A 27,179-nucleotide genomic window follows, 5' to 3' on the forward strand; every position below is an offset into this window, starting at 1 on the left:
CTTCCTCTTTTCCTCTTTCATAGCAGCTTCATATTAAACATGCTTCATCCAACATATCCATTATCCATCTTTTGCACATGCCCAAACCATCTCAGCCTTTCCTCTACAACTTTGTCTCTTACAGCTCAACCTGATATATCCTTCTGATGTGTTCATTATTAATCTTATAAATTCATACATTATAAATTTATTACTTCTACTCCTTGCAAAGGTACCCATTTGTCACTCCTACCACTCCTAGATCCACAAAGACACATTACCTTGTGACCTTCTCTCCATCAACACTCTCAAAGCAAATCTCACATCTGTATTGCTTTCACAAATCTTCATGGTATGGCTCATTATCTTTATCCCTGTGTAATTACTAAAACTGTACAAATCAACCCTGTTCTTGAAAATCTGCACCAGTACATTTGTTCTCCATTTCTCAGGCATTATCTGACTCTCTAAGATTTAAAACTCCTGGATGTTTCCATACGTCCACAAAGTATGTCATCTGGATAAGTAAATTAAATAAGTTAAACGTATAACAGAAACATACTGAGCCCCATCAAAAAAAAAAAAAAAACAAGAGCCCTGAAATGTTATGCAACTGCTCAGTCAAATCTCCTTCTTGCAGTTCACTCAGAGTCCTGCAGAGGGAGTCACAGGGCCCATCAGTACAAAACCAGGCGGCAGCGGCTCAGCAGCAGCAGCAAGTGCAGTGCAGAGGAGCTGGAAGAAGCAGACTGTGGGCTGCTGTCGTGAGGAAACACTGCACAGATGAAGGGACCGTCGCGGATAGCTGTCGCATATTCCTCCGTTTGACTACTGTTACACATCAAACGACCCGATCCTCTTTCCCTCCACCGGGATCGCGCCGTCGCTGTGGGTCTTTCATTCGGAGGGGCTTGCCTGTTTTTTCCTCCGGGAGGCTGAATGGAAGCAGCAGCCGAGGGAGCGGTCGGGCTGTCGGAGGCCAGGGAAGGGAGCCCGCTGTCCGGGGCCGCAGCATCCGATGATGGGGACACGGTTGTGGGAGTTAGCTACGGGATGGACGCCGCAGACATGGGTATTTTTCCACATATCTCATAAGCCATTCTCATCGTCCCTCCATCCATTTTCCCTCGCGGCTTTACTGCTGCTACCGTAACCAGAAAGTCCCGACTCATCTCTGCTAGCAAGGAATTAATAAGCTAGGCTAGTGGCTAACTAAGCTGAATGGATAGGGCTCAGGTGAAGTTAAGTGCTGTACATACTGCATGCGTTACTGCAAACTGTGTAGGGTACATTTATACAAGTGCAACTATGAGCAGCCAGCACACGGACAAATACAAGTGTTGCATGGCTGATGATAAAGTTGTTAATATTTTTGGTTCATAAAAGCAGACAGGTGTGAAGTCAAGGTTTCTCATTACTTCTTCATTTCATTATTGATTTTTATTTATTGCTCTTTTAAAAAATATGAATGTATTCACATGGCCAGCTTTGAGCACCTAAACATTAATTTGCTTATTTGTCACCATCTTGGCACTTACTGGAACCAGTAATTTATTAAGGAGAAGGAAGGTTGAGCAAACTGGAGCCACTACAGTTGACTAACAGGCTAGACACCAGTTAAAGGGTGTAAAAGCCTTGCAATAGTGCACCAGTGTCTGAGGAAGTCCCGATAATGCATGAATAGTATGAAGCAACTAAATGCAATCAGACCACCACTGATTTGGCCGTTTACACCCGTGGTGGTCCTGCAATGACACCTCAAAAAAAGGCCCATTGGTAGTAAGTTTATAGATATAATTAATATTTAATTATTATTAGATTTAAAATGTCCAGGGAACTATGTATATATCAGCTGATAGAATTTAAGCCTATGTGTATCAATAATAACACTTTTCTGGGGTCAGACATTTGAGCATAGAAATCTAAAGACACGTGACCTTCAAACCATCCAGAAATTTGCAAAATGTTGCATTCTGCAAATACAATATCCAGTTATATATGCTCTTATCAACAACCTTGTCTATGCTAAAATGTCAGCGCCCTGCCTTATATAGCACAGTATTATATTCAGAAAGAAATATATTATCTTTGTGATGTAAAGAACAATTTCCAGAGTCACCTCACTACAGCCAGGTTTCTCAGCCCCAGCTTTACTGTTGCACACTTGTGCCGTAGTGGTGTCATGGTGGAATTTTCCTGTGTGCACTCTAGCTGCAGTGAAAATCCCACCAACAGCCCCCCTACAGTTGATCACTACAATACCCCCACAGCTGTGCGAAAAGGTTTGGTGGTGTAAGGACCCTTTTCAGAACGGGTGTATTAGAGCAGTTGCTACTTTCTTTACACCATTTGTGGTTGACTTTTAGGGGATTTGTTACACACGTATAAGTGAAAAGCAGGCGTTCTTAGATCTCTGTTTTGTCCAATATGTGTCCAACATATTGACATCCTAGAGTCACACCTTTATGAGTCATAATGGTGCCACTTATTATATAAATGAGGGTAAAGTGAACAAATATTAACTAGTTTGCAGTGAAGGAAGTGGCAGACAGTGGGGAGAGCTAAACAGAGTTAACAAACTCGCAAAAGTGAATAATAAAGGGACCACACAACATAGTTCGTCCTTTTTAATAGTGTTCATTCAAGCTGATGTTTTCTCTGCATGTTCAGGAGTCATCATTTCCATTATAAAATCTTCTTTGCGACCATGTGAAGCTGCTTTTAGCTGTGTGTTCAGCCCTTGTGTCTAACAGCCACCAGTCATGTTGCATTCACTGGTCTTGCACACTGTACATCACAGTTCTGGGGGGGTTTTCTTCTCACTGATGAGAAAGGTTCTGACTTTGACAAGAGTTCAGCACCTCCACAGAGAATAGGCTTGTGAATCAAAGAGACTGTCTGCTGAGGGTTAGTAGTCGAGCTTAAATTTATCAGAGGAGGAAAATGGAATCCAGGTGCCCCCGACTGCAGATGGTGTGTGTTTCATTTACTCTGTTCTGCTCAGTTACTGGCTACTCGCATGCATTGGAAAGCATAAGGTTTACAAAGGCCTTGTGTGCATTAATAGTGTTTAGGAGATATTTAACAGAGCTCTGCCCTGCTGAATATTTCATAGTTGACAATTTGGCATTCACCTGTCTATGCTTTCTTGCGAGGAACTTCTTGACCTTTAAATAACCAGGAAAACGATATTATTGCTGACATACTGTAGGGCGTATAGACTTGATCTCACTCCTTTTCGTTCCCCGTGTTGCTGCTTTTGTTTGCTTGCATAGGAATATCACCATCCGTGAGTAAGAGAGCGCAGGCGGGGTGGAGTGGATGGAGACGAGTGTCACGGATGATTTCTGACAGAAAAACAGCAAGAGTGAAAGGGAAGGTTTACAAGATGGTAGCGAGATCTGTTGTGATGTATGGTTTGGAGACGGTGGCGCTGAGAAAAAGACAGGAGGCTGAGCTAGAAGTGGCAGAGATGAAGACCAGAATGGACAGGATTAGAAATGAGTATGTCAGAGAGGCAGCTCGAGCTTGGCCATGGTGAAGAAGGACATGCAAAGGGATGGTGTAAAAGAGAAGGATGCTGGAGAAAGGTAGGACAGAAACACAGGAAAAGTGATTTTTCTGCTTTGAGCATGAATTAAATAAAAGGAAATCCCACATTTCCCAGAACACCTAAATTCTGTGCAGTGGTTCAGTAAGCACACCTAATCTGTCATTTGATAAATGGTTCTAAAATTATTAAGTGCAGCAGCAAAGCAAACAAATAGACCACTACTGCATGCTCACTCAGTGTTATTGGTCATCCCTCAGAGTCGTGGAGCCTCGCGTGTAAAAATGCGATTATTTCCCCCTCAGTTCTCTTGTTTTTATAGCATCGTGTATAATGTTAATCCATTTCTTGCTGTCTTGCAACCTAAGATTTAATGTGTGCACTGATACAAAGCGTCGCTGGCCAAAGCCCCGCAACAGGGAAGGGTAGGTGCTGATCGTACTTTGACTTCCTTGCAACATCTGACAAGTGAGTGGGTCTAAAAGCAAAAGTCCATTAAAGACGAGTCATGTGCAATAACAATTTCATATGACCCTCACAGCAGGGTGTTAGGTTTTTTTAGTGGATATTCACAGCAGAAACGATTCAGTTCGCATAAATAATGATTAATTGAAATGTCAGCTGTAAAGGTTCAGCTTGATTCTGATTGGCTCTTTATGGTGTTGGATGCTGATCAACGTGAGCTCTCTCGGTTTACGTCAGATCCTGCAAATGCGTAATTGCGGGTTGCTCTGCAATGTGTGAATACAGCGTTGTGTGGGAGTCACAGCTGGCTGTTAAATAGCTGTCTGAGCATTTATTCCCATTTAAAGCATCACGTCTTCTGGCCGTTGTAATTTGTCCCCGTAGTCTACTTTCAGCACAATGGCAGCATTCGTCTCACTTATCTTCTCCTCGCACTCGGCTTCATCCTCAGAGACAGTCTCCTCTCCTTCCTCGCTTCTCCAGAGTGAGCCACAGCTCATCTACCTCCTCTGTGATTCCCTCACCTCAGCTCAGCCACTCATTTGCCACTATCCATCAGTCCTCGCCCTTGTCTGTTTTTCTCTGTTCGCTTCAGGCACGGCCTGTCAGAACTGCTGACGGTAGCACAAAGGGTGGGTTACCTCCTGTGGAATTTACCATCCATCTGCTTCCCCTCTTATTCCTATGGCAAGGTCTCTCTCTTTCCCCCTTCTTCTTTATCCTTCTGAAGCTATGCAGGAAAGGATCAGTTTGTATCCCTGTAGCTCATTCGAGGAGCCTGTGTAGGGTTTTTGACCCTCTGCCAGGTTTTTTGATGTCATTATTTTACGCAGATGATGACGCAGTGGCTTCACTCAGTGGGGAAATAAGGCGAAGACCTACTGTTTTCAATTAAGCGAGTTACTGAGCCCATAATGCAGGCTATTATTATTTCATAAGCAGCACCTGGAGCATGAATGCAGTGAGACAGGAACACTGTCAAACTAATGCAAACCACCCACATAGAATTAGTAGCATTTATTTTCAGCCAAAAAAACCAAACAGCATTGGATGGTGTCTTCTCAGGGTTATATTCCTCCAGATTGGCAGCATGACCTGTACAGTTTGTACTACAGCTCACCCAGTAAATGTCTACCTAAGTCCCTGATAAGCGTTTTGAAGAAGTGATTAGGATTATTAATCAGTACTATTTGATTTCTTTGAGGCTGTTATTCATCTGCTTTATTGTAGGGTCTTTACCCTACAGTGTACAGCACCTTGAGGTAACTGTTGTTGTGATTTGGCACTATATAAATAAAGTTGAATTGAATTTAATCTATATCCATTTAAGCATTCAATTTCCTTTTTTTCACCAAAAACTCTTAAATATCAGAGTAAACCTGTCTGAGAGTAGTACGAACTGACCAGTTTATTAACCAGTTTGTCAAAAAATAGAATTTGTCTGCAATCATTTTAATAGATCTAAATATAATTTATTTTTAGGGCATATTTTTCTGCAATTGGATCTTCTTTTAGCAATTGATGAAAAGAAAGAAAGGGGAATATAGCAATGTTGACTTGTTAAGCCAGAAGCCACTTCCATCTGTATAATTAAAGCAAATGCAAATGTTAACAGTTGTAACTTCTTATAAGATAAGATAGCCTTCATTGGTCAAGGTCTGGCTGTGTGGCAGGCAGGATGAGGACCCAAGTGCAGGAGACAAAACTTGAGCAGCTTTATTGCTGAGAACTACAAACTAAAATACAAAACACTAAACTCTCGGCCTGTTAGAGCTTGAACCTGGTAGTAGAGAGCAATACATGGAGCACGAAGAAGAGGGGTGAGGATAATGAGAGGGCACACCTGGGAAACACTCCTGGGCATGCTCTAACTCAGCTCTAACCCAACCTTTTTGGCGCCACGGACTGGTTTATGCCCGACAATATTTTCACGGACCGGCCTTTAAGGTGTCGCGGATAAATACAACAAAATAAAACTAGTACCGGTACCGAAAAAAAAGAACATTTATTCATAACACACGTGAAAAGACCCAGGAAAACCGAGTTAACGATAAAAACGATAACAAAATAACGCTGAAAACCGATAAAAACCCTGAAAACCATACATTTCACACCTGAGCCTCAACTCTTGCAGCCCGGTGCCAAACGACTCACGGACCGGTACCGGTCCGAGGCCCGGGGATTGGGGACCGCTGCTCTAACTGACAAGACAGGGGAAGCAAAACTGATGCAAAGTACATGAGACAGGGACTATCAAAATAAAACAGAAAACACACTGAGATGGGAGTAGACAAGACAGAGCTCAGGAAGAAGGAGAGACAAAGACAGAGGAGGGATAAACAGAGACTGGGGAAACAAGATAAATAAACACAATACAGAGGACAAGAATGACTCTCACAGGAGACACAGGGATGAGGCAAAGACACAAAAGGAACCTTACAACAACAAACAAGAATCCATGAACCAGAAATAAAGAAACTCAGAGACACAAAAAAGAACTAAACTCGGGATTGTACTGTACAAACCTAAAATTCAAATCATCTCTTACAGCAAAGGAAACAATCATAAATCCATAACAAAACCCAAAACGCTGGGTGAAAAGCCTGCACCATGATAGCATTAGTCTCAGTGGGGAAATCCACATTGCGAACAGCAGCAGAGAAGACAGGACAGGAATATAAAAATTGAAGAAAATACATACACCACACAAAGTGGAAGAAATATTCTATTCTGAATTTTAAAAATTCTGCTAAATCTTTAAGTTATTCGCTATCTGAGTCTGCTGAAAGTGCCTGAGCCTGACAAAGTGGAAGACCAAGATGCTGCAGGGTTTATTCAAGTTTAATAGGGCCTGAGCCATGAGAAAATATATTCATTCATTAAACAGTGTGGGCCTAGTTGGCAAGTTCAGTCTGACCCTGGTATAAGCATTACTCCCAGCTCGTGTGATGGTGAATTTGCTTTGGGCCCCGAGAGAAGAGATAAAATAACCAAGGCTGCTTTTTCCAGTCTCTATCAGCCACAGCACAGATCGTTTCTTAGCACTCTTGAGTTACTTCTCCGATTGGTCAGATTAGTCTCTCTGGGCAAAAGACTTGCTATGCTTTTCTATCCTGGTTTCTGATGACTTCTTTACCTATTTTAATCATGTACATATTTATTAGGAAGATACTGATGTGGAAACAGCTCACTTGTCAGCATATGGTCACTGTCACTTAACTTTTCCTAGTTCATTTAAGGAGCATTGTGCAAGTAAATAAGAGAAAATGGGATTGTTTGATTAGCTGGGATTTTGCAACACATCTTGTGCAGAAACTGTTCTCTCTCAGAAAGTTTTGTTTAGATTTGTTCTGCTATGTTGAAAAAGGTGAAGCGAGTTTGTGGTGGAACAATGTAGGAACACAACAGGTTGTATATTGACTTGACCTCTCGGGACGACGGCCAGTATTTCCAGGCTTCAGTAGATTTCATGTTTATAGAGGCTCCATTGTTTAGTGGTTAACATGTAAAAGATGCCTGGTTTAAGATTCTGAGGAGACACAAATCCTTGGGTGGTTTGGTCTGGTGTAACAATCTGTGTGAAATTACTTGGAACATCCCTATTGTCCATAGTATTGCTTTAACTTTGGAATATTTAATTTAATTTTGTTTTGCTAATTAGGGCTGTGCGATATGACCAAAATCTCATATCCCGATATAAGAATTCTATCGTCCGATAACGATATAAATCACAAAAATGTAACATTTTCTGTAAATTCTGTGAATCTCGGGCAGCTCGTCTTGCGGGAAGTGTTTCCAGCTGCGCGTCATGTTGCTGGAGTCGAGTGTTTTAACCGATGCATGAAACTATACATTTTTAGACATAAGTTGTAAAGGCCGCCGTTTTCTTTGTGAGTATTTATTACACGGCGTGCTGCGGGGAAAAGCCTGTTCTAACGTTTGAGTCTAAGGTTTATTTTTTTAGCACCTGGCGGCTCTTTTTAAATTCTCATCCGTAAATAATCTGCTCTTTCACGTGATTCAGTTTATTTTGAAAAGTCTCAACAGGATCTTGAACTTTATTGTGAAAGGTTTATGTGGAACATAAACAAACGGACACGCGATGCTGTTACAGTGGTTGTTGCTAATAAAAACAGGCGCTTGTCCGTCCGTAGTGTGGTTATATAAAATATAAGAGAAAGAGAGAACTTTAAGAAATTAATATAGCCACTACAGTGACCATCAAAACGATGAAAAAATATTGCCGTAAACAGTTTATTTTGCGACACCACGAAACAAAGGATAGCGTAAAATGAAACGATAGACGTTTTTATATCGTCATCCGATATATATCGTTATATCGAACAGCCCTAATGCTAATTTTCTATAGAGTTTACACTTTCTGTTTTTCATATTTATATTTTAAGCGAGCGTCAAATACTCAAATTCATCGACTGTGGTGACCCCTTTCCAATAACAGAGCAGACAAAAGAAGAAGCCTTTATTTTGTTTTGTTTTTTTGTTCTGCCGGAGGTTTCTTCCTGTTAAAGGGGAGTTTTTCCTTCCCACTGTCGCCAAAGTGCTTGTTCATAGGGGTTCATATGATTGTTGGGTTTTTCTCTGTATTTATTGTAGGGTCTACCTTACAATCTAAAGCACCTTGAGGCAACTGTTGTTGTGTTTTGGCATTGTATAAATAAAACTGAATTGAATTATGAGATTGTTGATCTGAGTATAGGTTTAGCCATAAATCAACAGGATTTCCATTAATCTGTTAAGTCTAATGGGCAGCCTGGCCTAAGATGACCCCTGTAAACTGTTTATCTGACATATCCTGTTAGACAACAGCTATTAGTTTTACACATATAAAGAGAACCCAAAAGCACTATGACGAAGTTTCAAAATTATGAAAGAACCAGGCAGATATTATAACTTAATATCTTTTTAGTTGGCTACTTACAAATCACAATAGGCTAAATAATTTCTTAATTATTAAATATAAACAGCATTAATCATGCTTTTTATGAGTATAGACTGTGAAATAACACCAGTTTGTCTCTGTCTCGTCACTTGCTGCGTATGCAGAGATGCACTTAGGCCAACACAGCTCCACTCTTTACTCTGTGCTTCACAGTTAGCATTAAAGATTAAGATACTTGATTTGCTGTTGTAGAGGTATACAATGAAATTTTGCTTGGTGAGTCTATCGACCAACAGCAAGGGATGAAAGCAGCTTTTTTTTTTTAAAAAGACATAAAAATTGTACAAACAAAACAACTATAGAAAAAGCATTAAAAAGAAAAATATACAGCACACAAACAACAAGTAAGGTGTAAAGTGACTTTCTGTTTATTTACCTCAGTGCAAAGATTATGCAATATTGTGTATTTGCACAGATATTAAATCAGACCCAGTAATTATTATTATTATTATTATTATTGCAAACTGCATTAATCAAATGCAGCCATAACAAAGCATTCTTCACTCCTGCAGATTTTCTCCACAGGTGTTTTTCTCTTTTTTCCATGTTTTGACGTTCTGTGGGTAACCCTGAGAAAAAGACTCATTATCTGTACTGTTTTGTGCTACATTGGTAGCTAAGGAATGTGTTGTCTACCACATTGTAAATTATAAACGCTGTAGCCTGTGAGTACTTTATAAGCATTCATCTGCATGTCCAATAGTGGCAAAAAAGGCTTTAAAACCACACATGGTGCAGGGCTAAAAACATGACTTGGTGTTGATAAAATGGTAAATGATAGCACATGACAAGTGTATATATGACGCTGAAACACATACCAGTGCTGCTATGCCCCCTGCACTCTGTTTTTTCATGTAGGTGGCCATTTGTAGGGGTAGTGTGTGTGTGTGGTGCAAGATTGCCAGTAAGGATATCTTGCAATGCACCAGAGCATATAGATGAAAGACTGAAGTACATGGGAAATATGCAGAAATGGGATTATAGGCAAAATGTCTTTTTTTTTTTTTTTTTTTTTTTTGCTGTCTTGTGAGAAATTTGCTCAACAGTTCCTTAATCGTAACATAATCTAATACAAATATGTGACTAGTAGCTGTGCAGGAAAAACAGCTTCCCCACATCTTTTTGTATTGTAAGACTCACGGTGTCACATTACTAAATACAGCAATAGTTTGATCTGAGGGCTGTTTTTCTTTTCGTCTCTGCACCTAACCAAGATGAGGCATAAAATAACAGGTCTCTGTAGATTATTTATTGCATGTGTGACAATACCGACTGAGACATTGTTGTGCAGCTCTGTTAGAGGAGATTACCTTCTACTGAGTCACCGCTGCCTGCAAAGATGCTGCTCTCAGCAACAACACAGCAGCACACAGTAGTCAGACTGATCACCTCCGTGTTTATTCCGACTATCTTTCCTCTCCTCTCCTCTCCTCTCCTCTCCTCTCCTCTCCTCTCCTCTCCTCTCGAGTCCATAAAAGGACTTCTTTCTCTTGGCTGACAGCTTTCATTGCATTTTGAGGATCAGCAAGGATCACTAAGCTCAGTTCTGATCTGGCAGCTCAGTAATGAAAAACAGACTGAAATTACATAAGAGTTTGAGCACTTGAGTGTGTCATTTTGCCAGCAGGACTTAGCTGTTTTTAGCTTTGCCCAAGAACAGAGTTCTGCAACTCAACCCTGTCTGTTTTTGCAGGAAAGCGAGACCTCCCTGTGGGAGCGTAGGACATGGCCACTCTCGACGTGTAAATCCAATGATATTAAAACAGTTAAACCATTCTCACTTGAAGGCATACAGAAATGCATGGTAACTGATCCTCTCCACATTGAAATAGTAGTTATTAAAACTTCTCATTTGTGTTTGCATTGACTCCGTCTGCATATTGGCTTGTGCACTGTGAGCGGGTGTCACATTCCCACAGACACACAGGTAGGCGTCTGAATAGCTGACTGTCAGGAGCTGTTGTTTAATTGACTTTTCATGCTGTATGAAGTGTGTGTCCTTGGGATGTGTTTAAAACCTGCCTGCTATCACTAGACTTGGCCCAGCTTTAATAAAAGCAGCTCTCCCTGCATCCCCTCACCTCTGATTTCCATTTCAAAGTCCACTGAGCTTTCACGCTTCTCTGAGGAAAAATTACACTTTCATGCCCACCTGTTCCATTAGTCCAGTCTACAGTTTGAAATTAAGATGCAACTGGTGAAATTTAGAATGGAGTCATTAGCTGATATAACTGCCCAGCCGTCATTTCAGCCACTTTTCACTCTTGTTTTGAACATAAAAGACATCGGTATGGACGCAAATGATGGCAGACAGGTCTTGTAGTGAAGAGTGCATCTCTGATGATATCTGAGACATATGTAATCATTTATCTAATGTAAAATCAGTCTTACAGTAATCATTGAGCATCAGTTTTAACAGTTGGCCCGATACAAATGGATCCAGTAACCCAGAAAAACAGACAGACGGGTTCCTGCTCCCACCTGTCCCTGCATTAGTACCATCTTATCCTGATAATCCTGACAGTTAGCCTTACGGCCTGGGGAGAATGGTATTGGGATTAGGGATAGTGAAGTAATCATGACCACGACTTGGCTGGCTTTTTCTTTGGGATGTTGTCTGTCTGCAACACCAACAATACCTCCGACTTGCTCTGGTCAGTCGTGTCTGTACGAAGTGATCACGCTGCAACAGTAAAGAAAAGTCCGGAGCAGCAAATATTCCATTTCCAAAAGGGTTGGGATGCTGTGTGAAGTGTAAAAACAAACAAACAAACATTTGAACCAGAACCTCAATTTTCCTGATAGTGCAAATAACTGCCACATTTTAAATAATCAACAATAAAAGTCTGTGATTTTCCTGTTCAATAACTACTTAATTAATCCATTAGCTGCCTAAGCTATTTTTGCCAGGAGTTTGGAGAACTTTCTCATAAAGGTTCCATAAGTAAATATTTAGTTTTTATATCTGTGTGTATTTATCTGTCTATTGCTCATCATCCAGCTCCAGGCTATGTGCCTCAAAGGATCTGTTTTTGAGCCAGCTGCGGGCAGGAAGCGTTTCATTAAGCCTACTTGCTTGCTATTGATCATAATGGATGACTTGGCATAGTAAAAAGCTGTCCTCTCCTTTCGTGTTCTCACTGTATTTCACAAAGTGGATGATGTGTGCTGACAACAGAGGACATAGAGACTTTCCCCTTGTGTGTGCTCCCCATTGTTCAGTAAATCTAAGGAATCCTGAGGGAAAATACTTTGCAAAGAGAACATTGTGGATGTGTGCTGGCATCATAGTTCTATGTTAAATCACAGTAACATGTTTAGTAGGGGTGCAACGATAGACAAAATTCACGGTAGGGCTGGGCGATATTACCCAAAATTCATATCTCGATATTTTTTAGCTGGATGGCGATATAAGATCTATATCTCGATTTTTTTTTTTAAAGCCATAAGTTAAGAACAAAAAGAGAGTTCTTAGTCACACTGTGTCCCAGATGTCAAATGGGCATTTTCTTTACATACAGCGTAGATGTAGAAATTACTCAAAAATAAATTATCAGCATTTATTAAATAATCATGGTCCATAAATAAAAGAAAACAATGTTGTTTTTGTGCATAACGAAAAGCTCACAATTGTGCAGTCAAAATGTAAACTAATAGACCCTGAGCGTAATAACAAAGAGACAGATTTCACAGCTGCACCACGTCTCTGAACAGGTGCCATGTGTGGTCCTTATACACACACAGTACGGTAATATTACGTTGAAGCACAGTACGTATCACTCCGCGAGGCGGCTCCATCAAGCGGTGCAGCTCCGTAGCTTAGCAAAGTCATATTAAAACATTTTTTGACAGATTGCTGAGCGCTGTGTACCACATAAAATCGGTTCGCGGTCAGTAAGCACAACCAGAATTCATACATAAGGCGCACTGTCGATTTTTGAGAAAATGAAAGGATTTTAGGCCGTGCAGCCCCTCCTGGCTGCATGTCGTTAGCGCGGTTAGCTCGTTAGCGCGGTTAGCTCGCTAACACGTTGACACCGTCCAGCCCCACGCAGGGGGGGATCCGAGGTAACTCGCTAACGGAGATTTTCTTCTTTCATCTCGTCATTGCCTGCAGGTAAAGCTATGGGGGAGGGGGAGTTGTGTTCAGTGAAGGAGAGGCGAGGCCGAGTAACGTTGCGTAGAGACATAAGTGGACGAAAGAGAGGCAAACCTGCGGCTCCACAAGTATAATTATAACGTAACATAGACTATATCGATATAAACGATATTGTCACATCTTATATCTCGTATGAAAATATATCGATATTTTTAAAAAACTCGATATATCGCCCAGCCCTAATTCACGGTTCGGTTCGGTTCGATACTTTGGTGTCATGGTCATTTTTCAATACAAAAAATGTTCATGCTGTTTTAATTTGTCATTTATTAAAATTATAAATATATATTTTAACTCAAAAGTACAGTTTTTAAATGTAATGTTGCAGAAACAACAAAATAATTAAAAAAAAAAAAATCTATCTGATCGAGAAATCACTCTAAATCTCGTTAAAATGACATTAACTCCATAACGCGGCAAATCTCCGTTAACGAGTTACCGCGGATTGCCCCGTGTGTGGGGCAGGACGGCGTCAACACTTTAATGAGCTAACTGCGCTAACGCAGTAGTTCCCACCCATGTAATTGAGCATTGCGTGGCACATCCGACATACTGTTTTACTTTAGTCCATGACGCGCTTACCTTCAGGATCATACTTCACATGAAGACCAAAGTAGTTCCAAAGGCCAGATCTGAATGAGGGTGGGGGAGGTTCAATTTGCCATGTTGCAACGAGCTTAGCTTCTGTCTTGCTAGCTTGTGCTGCGCTCAGTGGATCTGCGCTTGACAGTGCAGCCTGGGCGGAGTAGTCGAGCGCAGATCCACTGAGCTCTCAACACCGACAGCATCGTCAGAAGAAAAGTTGATCAAATAAATAAAAAAAATTGTATTGTTCGATGCATATGCGTACCGAACTGAAAGCACTGTATCGAACGGTTCAATATCAATACGAGTATCGTTGCACCCCTAATGTTTAGAGATTGTTTAAACCGTATTTCCTGCTGAAGTTTGTAAGCAGGGTGTATTTGTCTCCCTATGCCAGCCTCTCTCTGTGTGTGTTTACATGCAGAAGCAGTGAGGATAAGCTGTAAGGCTATTATTCTGCCAGGGTGCCATAATTGCAAAGAACATTTAAAGCCTCTTTGCGTAGCTTAGCATTAGGAAGTTGATGACTCCCTAATTATAAATAACACCATAAAAAGTAGCTGATTAATAAAGAAAAGGCAACTGAAAGGAAATATTGACAATGTATGTTACCAGGCTTGTCTTAGATAGATAAGCACGCTGGAGTGCTGTGACAGAAACCAGCTTGTCAATGCTTTTAATCACTGTCTCTGCCACTAGCACTGGTTTCTTTGATCTGAGTCACATTAGGGCTGGAAATGTGGGTGCTAATGTGGAGAGTAAATAAAAATATGATTACAAATGAATGGGTCTATTCAAAACAAGTTAATTGACTCCAGAGATCCTGTTTTTCAGACAGGATCATGCCTGCTGTTCGTCCTCCTTTTAGTTTTAGTATTATATTTAATAAAGCCACTACATTTAAACCACCTGCCGAATTTTGCATAGGTCCCCTTCATGCTGCCAGAACAGCCCTGACCTGTGATTGCGTGAACTCCACATGACCACTGATGATGTCCTGTGGTAAGATGAAAATGGTGCTCAGAAATCAGGAGATCATCACATGTATCTGCTAAGTAAAGAGCGTCATTTAAAAAATCATCAAACGACACATAACACTAATGTACATCAGTAAACTATCACTAAGTTGTTATTACTGTTTCCTGCGCTTCATTCTGGACCAAAACCAGATGGAGGAGCGAGGACTACACAAGCTGGCTGGTGTGGTCATGGAAAAGTACACAGCCTGATGGATACTGAGCTCAAGGGCTCAAGGTTAGAAAGGCTTGATAACAAAGATTTCGGATCAGTTTTCCCTGTCTCAGTCTAAAGAGAAGTCGCAGTTGCAGTATTGGTTTTTTTTGTGGAGTCAAGTTTATATTAACCATCTTCTTAACAAAAAACAAGGAGAACCTGAGGGTATTCTGTCTTTCTGAACATCTGCACCATTCAGGACCTCGCCACCATTAGAGATAATATTACATTATATCATCCAGCGTTGTTCATTGGCTCTACTTTATGCTGCTGAGTACAGACTAGGCTGCTGTGTTGAATTTTTTCTGCATTTAAATACTGACAGAATGATGGATTTCTGCTTTCTGTGGGTCAGGCGCACTTTGACACGACTATCAAAAGCTGCTTTGTTGTGGCATGAAAAATTAACACCCAATCAATTGCTGGACCACCATCAGTGAGTCTCTGCCAAGATAATAACCAATCATCTCAGAGAAGCCGCTTACTTAGCTCATCCTCAGGGAGAACCAATATTGATCCTGGGCCAGACATTGCCGTCAGTAAGATACAAGGCTGTCTACAGTGTGTGCGATGTGAAGAATTACGCAAACACGCGAGTTGTTTCGTCTTTGTTAGTCATTTTGTTGTTTAGATTCACTAAAGAAGAATCTACTACATAAAGTAGTTCTGAGGATTTTCAACCCATCAGCAGGGAGAGTATCTGCTTCTTTGTGAAAGGAGAAGGGGACCTTCAGCAGGGCCCTGGTGTGAATACCTCTGGCCAAACAATCAGAAACAGACATCATGAGGGTGGCCTGAGAGCAAAATGTCCTCGATTGGGCCCTGTGTTCACCATGTAGCCTGATTGGCAGTTGCCATAGAATACCACAATTGGTAGGTCCACCACTAATGTCCTGTTCTGGGAGATCCCCCAGGACCCCATTCATGCCCTGATATTATAAGGGATGCATACAAACACATGGGGGCCATACAAACTACAGAGTACCATTTTTAATTACTTCAGTAAAATTTCTGAAAAATGGACCGGCCTGCTGGTGATACGAGAGGGGAGCGGGAGATCGACAGACGGATTGGTGCAGCGGCTGCAGTGATGCGGACGCTGTACCGGTCTGTTGTGGTGAAAAGAGAGCTGAGTGTAAAAGCAAAGCTCTCAATTTACCGGTCGATCTACGCCCCTACCCTCACCTATGGTCACGAGCTATGGGTAGTGACATACATGTGGCGGAAATGGGCTTCCTCCATTGGTGGCTGGCCTCTCCCCTAGAGATTGGGTGAGAAGTTCGGCCATTCGGGAGGGGCTCAGAGTAGAGCCGCTGCTCCTCCACATTGAAAGGAGCCAGCTGAGGTGGTTTGGGCATCTGACAAGGATGCCTCCTAGGCGCCTCCTGCGCGAGGTTTTCCAGGCATGTCCCACCAGGAGGAGGCCCCGGGGCAGACCCAGGACACGCTGGAGAGATTATATCTCTCGGCTGGCCTGGGAATGCCTTGGTGTTCCCCCGGATAAGCTTGAGGAGGTGGCTGGGGAGAGGGAGGTCTGGGCTTCTCTGCTTGGGCTGCTGCCCCCATGACCCGGCCCCGGATAAGCGGAAGAAAATGGATGGATGGATGGATGGACCAGCCTGCTTTTTTCACTTTTATTTTCAAGGTGTTTTTAAATTCATCAGTAATTTGATAACTTTGATTTAATTCAGACAATGTGGGATCTTTCGCTCTTAACACATTATCCAGTTCATGCCAGTATAGATTTCCAGCGTTTCCAGTATTTGCTGTTGGAAGTGGTTTTGCTTCCTGACTTTTAATTGTTTTGCCCCTTTTTAATGCTACAAACATGTTTATTACATTGCCGAAAGTGGGGCATTTTAACCTAAGAATCTATGAGGATTGAGTCAAAATCAGTGTCAAGTGGCCACTGCGGGGAACTGCAGTTTATGGCACCTCTTGCTTCATTTTTCAGCCCTGGAGGTTGGCACTTGGTTTTATTTAGCTTATCTTTTCTTTTTTTTGTCACCCTGTTTGCACGTGTATGTGTTTGCATTATATCATATACTGCTGTGTGGCTGCACCAATGCCCTATTTAACAGCAGGATGAGAGGACATGTGGAAAGCAGCATCTGTCTGTTGAATCCAGGCACACGTGAGTTAGTCATAAAAATGCCGGCTGACCTCAATAGGGGCACCATGGAAACAAGAAGGAGAAAAAGTGTGTGTGTGTGTGTGTGTGTGTGTGTGTGTGTGTGTGTGTGTGTGTGTGTGTGTTGTTCAGGTCCACGTCATAGAAAGCAAAGCGTGATTGTACCAGCTCAGTGTCAAAGATGTTGGATTAACCTGAAAGATTTCAATAAATATGGGAATATTTCTAATGAGTCATTTATGCAGAGATCAAGAAAAATAGAATATCCTGTTTGGATCTTAGCAATCCGTGTCCCCCCCCCCCCAGAGAAGCGTTTCAATTTGCAGTATCCTGCACATTATAAAGCAAGTTTGGACAAGAGTAAATTTTATGTGTGTATTGGTATGTCTCAGGTTATTTTATCTCTTAGTATTGTAGACTTTTGTGGGGTTTTGAAGATTTTATCACACCTATTTTACATTATGGGAGTCGTGGAAACCCCAGTTCATACATTTCTGGAAAAGCATCCATTATCCAGCAGGGTTATTTCCTGCTGTTTGCTAACATGCTTTCCTGCATATTGATAGACATTGGATTGCTTTGATTCATCATTAGGCATAATTATCTAAGCTCTGTTGAGCAAATGCACAGGGTTTAATCTATAGTTTAGCAGAGATATGCGTGGATGGTCTTTCAGGAATTGGAAAACAACCAACTAGTAAAATATGAACATAATCATATAAGCGCAGGGGTTTTCAGAATGATGTACAGTCTGTCTCATTTCACCTCGCGTGAATATTAGCAGCCAGTAATGGACGACTCTCTTCAGGGTTATGAGAAGAAGCCATAAACCAACAAATCGCCATTTAGATAGGAAACAGATTCAGCTAGGAGCTGTTTACTTGGAAGGGTCTATTTGTTGTTCCATCCCCTGAAGAACTCTACAGCTGCCATATAATGGTGGAGTGAGAACAATTTTTCAGTATCTCCTCGTTCTGCAGCTTCGCAACACTGAACAAGAAGGGTAAATATGTTAAAGGTAAATGCAGAGATACCACAGACATGTTATTAAATAAGACTCCTGTATTCATGGTCAAGGCATATAAATATACTATTGTTTTCACATTTTTTGTAGGTACATAAGCTTATTACTCTGTTTTTTCTTTATTGACTTTAACATGCTCTTATCAGCTTCCTGCTTGTGTGTTTATATGTGGCAGGAATTACATGAACAGCTGCAAGGCATTGTGATTTCAAGTCTTGCACTTCACGCACACACCCCACTTCACACCACTGCCAAGGCTGAAAAATTCATCATGCATCAACGGACTTCCTGCATTCAGAAAATATCCTTGGATTGTGATGTTTTCTTGAGGACATTCATTTCTCTTAACTTATATTTGTGAACATATGATCCGACTCTAAGGGGTAATCACTGTTTAGTTAGGCCTGACCCAACCTCTGGTAACATTTTAATCCAAATGTATGTTGGACTTTTTAAGTAACCGTGCTAATAAACAAACAGGCAGGCAGGCAATCTGAATCCATCAAATAACCTCCCCGTTGGAGTTAATTACGTGCTTGTAATCATAATATACAGTGATTGCATTTGAGGCTGACAGAAGCATTAGTTTAAAGGCTGAAATTTTTAATATAGTTTTGGCTCCTGTGTAATATTTCCTCTTCCCTAACCTATGTCCTTCTTTCCATAATTTAAAGTAATTTAATAATGGCTCGTCTGGGTTTACTTAATGTTGGCAAAGACCTGGAGGATGGATGGATTCTTTGAGTGAATACAACAAGTTACATTTAGACTTAGATTAAAAAAAGCCTTGTAAGTATCTTACACTCAGACTGCTGCTTAATGCAATGCCTGTGCAGACTACCGATATCTTACAGGAGCTTGTCAGAAGGCAGCCATCCAGCTGCAGTGTATGGACCCAATGTGTGGTCTGCTGTTACTTTGACTCACACACCTAATCTTGTGTATTCCCAGTCACTGCACAATCCCACATACCTTTGCGCGCATACACACTCTTGGGGCTGTCTTGACAGGTGCAGGCATGTGGAAAGGAAGAGATGTAGCCACAGTTAGTTAGATTCCTTTGCATACAAACACATGCAACACATTTGGAGCAGACACTGTGAAGTGACTGGAGAGATGTGGAAGAAGCACAAAAATCCAGCCAACCGCATGCATGTGCACACAGGCAAAATGAATAGTAAGCACACTGAAAGCAGCTGTGTCTTTCTGCACTGCAAACATTCCTCCATTGGCTTTTCTTTGTTTTACCCATATTTTTATTACTGGTTGTTCCACCTTGCAGGAAGCTGTCGTAGCACGCTTGTTTGTGCATCCCAGTGTGAATATGTGTGTGGAAGAGGGAGCAAGTAAGAGAGACGGAGCAGGAGGAGGGGTGGAAAACCGGCTACTGTGAGGCTCAGTCACATGGGCATGCACGAGAGGCAGGCAGGCAGACTAAGAGAGGCTGGCTATCATTTGAGCTGCAAGCACCAAGTCAAGCTGTGAGGATGCTCTCCCACTCCTGTACAACCCTGGCTTATAGGTATTAGCTGTTAGTGTCTCAGCTGGCGAGAGACAGTGAATCATAGTGTGCTGGTTAGAAGAGGAAGTCTCTGCAGAGTCCAGGCTGAAAGTCATGTTCAGTTCTCATTTAGCCTGTTGTGAATTGTTCACAGTAATGCGCACTCTGAAAATTGCTTCCTCGGGAGGAGCAGAGCCAACCCATTTTAAACCATCAAAAGCTTGTGCACATTCAGACGCTGGGATCTGGTAACATTTGCTGCATGAAAAACAAAATGAGCTTCCCTTTTACATTTCCTTCCACCACCTGAGATGTTTTCACACTTGCACTGCAGCTTTTCCAGACATTGTCCATTAATTGTGCCGAATAAAGCAAACACAGTTGCTTCTGGACAACAGTAGAAAGTGATCCCAAGGTAATTCTCCTGAAATTGTTTGCAGCTCAACCCAACTTGTACTTGATGGTTGATTCTGTGTCACCTTTTACAAGAAGGTACACCCTCTTTCAGTTCTAAGCTTTTATGTATCAGGACATAATGAAAATCATGTGGTTGACTATTTTACCAGAAAAAAGTGCAGAAGCGGTGCATGAAAAATTAAACGTAATCACCTTTAGCAGCAGTATTCTGAAATAATTGTTACCTGTATGACTTTATCAGCCGTTCACATCATTTTGAATCTTCTTTAAAGCGTTGCTTCCGTTCATTAAACCAGAGCATTTCAATCTTGCTGATGTATAGATCATTGCAGCACCTTGATTCATTTCTTTTTCTAACTCTAGAGCGCAGGTGTTGACTCCAGGCCTCGAGGGCCGGTGTCCTGCAGGTTTTAGATTTGCCCTTGATCCAACACAGCTAATACAATACACAGTTGGGGCGATCGTGGCTCAAGAGTTGGGAGTTCGCCTTGTAATCGGAAGGTTGCCAGTTTGAGCCCCAGCTTGGATAGTCTCGGTCGTTGTGTCCTTGGGCAAGACACTTCACCCGCTGCCTACTGGTGGTGGTCAGAGGGCCCGGTGGCGCCAGTGTCCGGCAGCCTCGCCTCTGTCAGTGCGCCCCAGGGTGGCTGTGGCTACAATGTAGCTTGCCATCACCAGTGTGTGATTGGGTGGATGACTGGATGTGTAAAGCGCTTTGGGGTCCTTAGGGACTAGTAAAGCGCTATAAAATACAGGCCATTTACCATTTTACAAATTGCTAAATGACCTCCTGTCATGTCTTGGGATTCTCCAGAGGCCTGGTAATGAACTAATCATGTGATTCCGGTGTTTTGACCCAGGATGATATCTAAAACCCGCAGGACACCGGCCCTTGAGGGCTGGAGTTCAACACCCCTGCTCTAGAGTCTGAGATGCAGCACTTGGGGTTTGTTTGCAGTTTCTCCAAGCATTGTATGGTTAGATCTTGGGTGGAATTTACTGGAAGGTTCACTCTTGGGAAGATTGGAAGCTGTCTTGAATGTTTTTCACTAAATAATCTCACTATATAACGATGGACTTCACACTGTTTGGAAATGGTCTTATAACCCTTCATAGAACCCTTCTTCTCTAAATCATTGCTGTCGTCTTTCCTCCTTGGCATCATGTTAACACACTCCTGAATTCTCCAGAAACCTCACACCTGCCCTTAATCCATTCATGGGTTTATTTTGATTAGCAGTACCTGCCTGATCCTAAACCTCTTTATTCCCATGTAAGCAGTAAGGATGTACTTTCTAATACACTGTTTCTGCACTTTGGTTACATTTGTGGTAGATAAACAATTCAAGATTAATTATATTTTTGATTATTTTTTTGAAAGAGGGTGTACTTTCTTTCACGATGACTGAATATTAATTGAAATGGCTGAATGGGCTTTCACCCAGCTGCTCCTCTTTTGTCCTAACGGCAGGGTTGCATGTTTCTAGGCGTGCAGCAGTGAGATTTGAAAGCAATATCTTCTCCAACAAATTCAGGCCTATCACCGTGTCATAAGCAATAAGGAACTTTCTGCTTTCCTCAGCGGTACGGGATGTGTTGTAACCTTACTGACACAATACCACAAGAAAATCTTTTAAACATTGCCGCTCCATCTGTTTCCCAAAAGTGAAAAGTAATCACATAAGCAAAACTGGTGTCCTCATCAAAGTGTCTCATCAGTTGTATTCATATCATCATGTATTTATTCCCAACTGTCAGGCTGTGTTGCTGCAGTTTCTCCATAAATTCCACCATCTGGGCTGCTGAGTGTGATAGCAGTTATGATGATAACAGTAACAGAGTGAGGCTGATTAATTCCCTCTCTGTCTGAAGCCATCTCTGAACCACCCTCTTCATCACTTTCCACTCTTTCTTTTGCTCATTTTCCGTTCTCCCTTTCCTGTTTTCCTACCCTTCTCTCCATTATTATGCTGAGTGTTATATATGTCTATAATTATGTCTATTTCAGGCTTTCCTGGTGGAAACAGGACTCTGATTGCCTTTCTCTACTGTTTACATCCTGTTATTAGGCTGGAAATGATCATAACATGGCAGATACTGCTTTACTTCATGTATTTACTGGTATGATTAGTATTTACTAGTGTAGCACGTTGTCACCATACTAGAACTGTTTATCTAATATGTTTAAGCTTGTCTCATGATATGCGGACGCACCTGCACGACATCTGCAGATCACACCCACGGTGTTAAAACACGGGGACTCAGGGGTTGTTGCTGTGGTGTGATGTGCGGCTGGCAGCTTGGGAGCTGCAGCCAGTGTAAATAAATAGCTCAGAAAATGGATCTGTGGTCCCGCCGTGCCTTATTCACGCCACAGAGGCATATTGAGTTAAAGTTAAAGTGAGTTCATTAAGAGAGCTTGCAGTCACACATGTATCTGTGAACCTGTACTTGGGCTGGGGTGGGTGGACTGTAAATGTCTGAATAAACCTATTGGCATTGGAACAAATAAATAGGATACATTTTGGTGCATAGTCTAGCCAACCATCACACACATGGGCTTCAGTGCCGCCTGCACAGCAGAATAATCAGTTGTACTTCATGAGGTTTTCTAAAGGACTTCGTGCCCTTGATGTTACTGTTTCCTGCAGTCACTCAGTCAGGCCCCTGCTTGTGTTTGACACTGTCATTACATAATGTTAGGCTGCTGCATCCACCCTGTGGGATTCATCTTTGTCACGGGAAGGACTAATGATGCTGAGTAATGGAGCCTCTCTGTCACAGAGCGACTTACAGCCAGTGCTTTGTCTCTTCTTGTCCCCTCTCTTACAGATGCAGCTGCTAAGAAAGCCTTCATCACAGAGGTGAGCCACCACCTGCACCTGTCTCTCTGTCTTTTACTTTGCTTTTTGTCCCATACTATCCCACTATAATGGTTTCATTTGAGGCTTTTAATTGGTGCTTGAAAACCGCCTCCAATGTCACTACAAACAGCACAAAATATTTAAAAGCATTAGTGATTTTTCTTCTTGTCTGTATTTATAGGACACAACATTTTATCAGCATGTATCCTTGCTCTCTACATACATATATACAGCTACATTTAAACTATCCTGAGTTTGAATAAGTAATCCTTAGTGAGGCAAAAGCTCACTCCACCCTTCTCTAAAAACATGGTTTATGGCCCTTTTTTATTCTGCTGTTCTCTCCAGTGTCAGCGAGAGCAGATATGATCATCAGCACAGAGCCCTGCCTGCACGTTGTTCAAATTGTTTTGTTCGGGAGGGGCACCCAATTAGAATAAAGGGATGTTTTCCTTAAGACAGTGGAAGAAGTGAGGCGCTGCACTAAAGCCCAGTATGAGATAAACAGGAATTATTCTGAGCCGCGACTCAAACTCAAAGCTGGAAATAAGCATAATAAGTCTTCTTTAATCCTCCTAATTTGATCAATCCCTTTTATACACAGCGCATTTTAGCAAGCCCTAAAGTATTGCCCAATTTGTTTAATAGGAGTGTGCAGATTACTTAAATCTACTTAAATACCAGTTTAAACCAAAAGCTCAGTGACCATAACATACAGTGGCTCTAGAATTATTTGCAGTGGATAAGATCCTAAAATCATTACATCAGCTCCATTACATTAGCTGAGCTACAGTCTGTATATCGCTTCAAAATGACAAACATCAGACGTTGAAATTGCTGCCATTCAACGGTCTCCATTCATAAAGAAGTGCAAGTACTGCTGACCGGATTATAATAGTCTGCTTCTCTCTTCTTCTTATCAGATGGCCTCATCCTCAGGCCAGCCTGGTCAAGGAAAGAAGATTGGACACAGAGGGGTGGACGCATCAGGGGAGACTACTTATAAGAAGGTGCTATACTATACAGTTTCTGTTTCTAAGAGTGACCTTTGATATGCTATCGAAGAATAGTGCTATGTCTCTAGGTGTTATAAAATGAGTTTTTCTGCCCTGTTACACCCAAAAAAGGTTTTAGAGGCCAGAGGAAAATAAAGATTTTTCTTTCAGTCAGTTTTATTATCAGAGGTTAATTTATCTAAGAAATATATGCATTTTCTGTTTGTCTGGTAATCAGAAATATGAAATGACATGACGCAGACTCATTGCCTTTGTACACTTTATAGATGATACCATTAGATTCTACTGAAACATTTCTAAAGAGCAATCTCAGACTGTCCTGTGAGGTTTAGAAGAAGATGAAGAATTTCATTTTTGCCTTCTCCACTCCCTCTTTTGCAGACCACATCATCAGCCTTGAAAGGTGCCATCCAGCTGGGCATCGGTTACACAGTGGGTAACCTGAGCTCCAAGCCTGAAAGAGATGTGTTAATGCAGGACTTTTACGTGGTGGAGAGCATCTTTTTCCCCAGGTTTTGTTACACCCAAACACCCACTAAAGCCCTCTAGTGCACTAATAAGTGGAATTTTTTTAATTTATTGACCAGATGTTGTTATCCTAAACTTTTAGTGAAGGGAGCAACCTTACTCCAGCCCATCATTTCCCGGATTTCCGCTTTAAAACGTACGCTCCTGTGGCCTTCCGCTACTTCAGAGAACTGTTTGGCATCAGGCCGGATGACTACCTGGTAAGAGTTCACTCGTCTTTGTCTCTAGATCCAGACTACGTTTAAGGTCATTGAAAACACTTGAGTGGTAGCAGACCAATCAAGGTTGGTAGCAGACTTTCCTTTATTGGTTAAAGCACTCTTTGATTTGAATCTACACACACCTTATCAATAACATTTATATCCTTCAAATGTCCTGAAAGGACGATTTTTGACATTTCACCTTTTTTCTAATTTTAGATATAAATAAACTTCTTTTTAACGGCCGATAGTGGCCAAACCGATTTGACACAGAAAAAGGCATCACTGCAACTTGTTGGGGTGGAGGTGTAAACAACAGAATTAGAAGAAAAAAACTCTTGATAAAAAGTGGGATCTTAGTAGAGAGCTAAGTGAAAAGGAATGTGGACAATAAGCCATGAGACAGCATCTGAGAGGGCAGAGAGGAGAGGAGAAGAAGGCTGGAGAAAGAGAAGGCAGGTCTGGAGCTTGTCTCTCTTCCTCTGTCTGGGGAACCCGGAGGCTGCATGATTCAACGCTCTGCATATACATACACTGATTAGTCAGTGTTTTTGCATGCTCCATGTGCACTTGTCCTCAATGCATTGGTACTCCAACCACGTGGAAACACAGCATTGTGCCGGCTTTTCTCCCTTTTCTCTTTCAGTCAGCAAGTCATCTGGAGACATTTCACCACTGACTGGCTGTACTTATTATTCAGATTTTAGGTCACAGCATAAACTCAAAATTATAATATGAATCTAGAGTCCATATTCTCTTTTAATTCTTTTTTTTAAGCATTTCCTTAAGCACTTGGACATAACATAGGACAATCTAGTTGATTGTCTTAACTGGTAGATGGTGTTAATTGAACGGTGCTCAACAAATCCTGAATTGAAATTTATAGAAAATGCAGCAGCAGCAGAGGAAGTGGTATACAGTGGTCCCTCGCTATGACACGGTTCACCTCTCGCAGCCTCGCTATTTCGCTGAATTTTTTTGTGCAATTTTTCATGCTTTTATTTATTTATTTATTTTACTGTGCATTACGTTCTGCATCCTGATTGGCGGTAGACTATTGTCAATCAATCTTGTGCCATGTCTCCTGTACAGTACAGAATGCGTTCACCTTCTCAAATTAATATAAATCTTCGATTGCTAGCAGTGTGATTCCATAGTGCTGCACTAAATGTTTGTAAGTTTTCTCCCCAACAAATACAACAATGTTGATTAGACGTTTTGCACCATCAAAGGCAACCGCGGGTGCCTTTGGTTTCATTCTATAATACTGGACTTATTTTCTACAAAGGTTTGAACTTTGAGGGTTTTTAAACAAGAGAGAAAAGTGTGAAAATGTTCATGCCTGTCTGCGAAAAGTGTATAAAGTGTGTAGTGAGGGGTTTTACAGCCTTACAGCATCTATAATAATACTAAAAAATAAAGTTGACTCCTTTGCGGATTTCACCTATCGCGGGTTATTTTTAGGACTTAACTCCCGATAAACGAGGGACCATTGTAAACCTCACTAACCTAAGGGGTCAACACTTTAATTTGGGACATAGTCAACAAAACTTTCAATGATTTTTAAAATCAGATATCACTGATATTTCTGTACTTGCACACTTACGCACTGACGACCACTGAAATTAATTTAGACAATGCTTCAAAAGTAAGGCCAAAGTAAGATTACATTACATGATCGCTGGTTGTTGGTTAGACGTGCTACAGGAAAGACTTAATGTTCATGTTTAGTGTTCAGTCTGCTGTGGATTTTTGGTTGTAAGTTTAAAAAAACAACAACTTTCACTTCAACTGCAAGGCTAAAATTTATGGGCATAAAGTGCTATAATAATGATGATGATGATACATGCTATTTCTATATAGCATCTTTCTAAACCCCAGTTACAAGATACTAAAATAGCAGCATGGAAACATTTCTGAATGCATAAAAAGAGAGAAAAAAGACAAAATGATGACAGAAATCATTAAGAATACATAATAAAACATTATGAACAAGCCAGGTGCTGTTGTAAAAGCAGATAAGTGACGGATAAGAGCCAATTAAAAGCTCAAATTTTAATCTAGAACATAATTATTCTGTGACTTATGAACTGAAATGTAGTCTCACTATAAAAAAATACTGTATATGAGCCATTTCTGTTCACAGGTAGCTGATGTTGTTAGAGTTCATTAGTGGTGGATGTTAAAAAGTAATTTGTTACAGTAGAAAATTGCTGCCATTAAAAGGTAATTTGGAGGGTTAACGGCTTTTTGCATTACCAGAACACTTTGGTCGTATTTCCTCTGTCTCGTAACCAACAATAAGCTTGTTAGTGTTGCTACGAGTGACAGCTTCAGCCATTGCTGTTGTGGGGCTGTAGCACTGGCACCATCTAATCCAGCCTTTCTAACAAGTCACTCTGTTATGTGTTACCACCAACAAGTTATTCATAGACAAATCATTAGGGCCTGCCAGAAGAGATAATGTGTTGTTGACACATTTGTGGCGGCAGCTACTGATTTTTGTTATTTCCTGTGGACCTGCCAATTATGGGCCTTTCTGTTTTGTCAGTAAATAGTGATAAAGA

At 41.3% G+C, this 27,179-nt stretch overlaps 1 protein-coding gene across 4 annotated transcripts in view; it reads left to right on the plus strand.

The window, feature by feature from the left end:
• The first annotated feature begins 648 nt into the window (after positions 1-648).
• pip5k1ca (phosphatidylinositol-4-phosphate 5-kinase, type I, gamma a) overlaps positions 649-27,179 on the plus strand; it is a 53,149-nt gene continuing 26,618 nt past the window's right edge. For 2 of the 4 annotated variants that reach the window (XM_012920179.4, XM_076880663.1), the window contains exons 1-5: positions 651-1,051; positions 22,837-22,868; positions 23,792-23,878; positions 24,266-24,396; positions 24,495-24,612. In XM_012920179.4, the coding sequence (XP_012775633.2) occupies positions 919-1,051; positions 22,837-22,868; positions 23,792-23,878; positions 24,266-24,396; positions 24,495-24,612 (501 nt within the window). In that variant the 5' untranslated portion in view covers positions 651-918. Of the gene's footprint in view, positions 1,052-22,836; positions 22,869-23,791; positions 23,879-24,265; positions 24,397-24,494; positions 24,613-27,179 lie in introns of all 4 variants that reach the window. The other 2 variants (XM_004554872.5, XM_004554874.5) reach the window with 2 other exon arrangements.

This window comes from Maylandia zebra, linkage group LG23 (assembly GCF_041146795.1).
Source record: "Maylandia zebra isolate NMK-2024a linkage group LG23, Mzebra_GT3a, whole genome shotgun sequence".
NCBI lineage: Eukaryota > Metazoa > Chordata > Actinopteri > Cichliformes > Cichlidae > Maylandia > Maylandia zebra.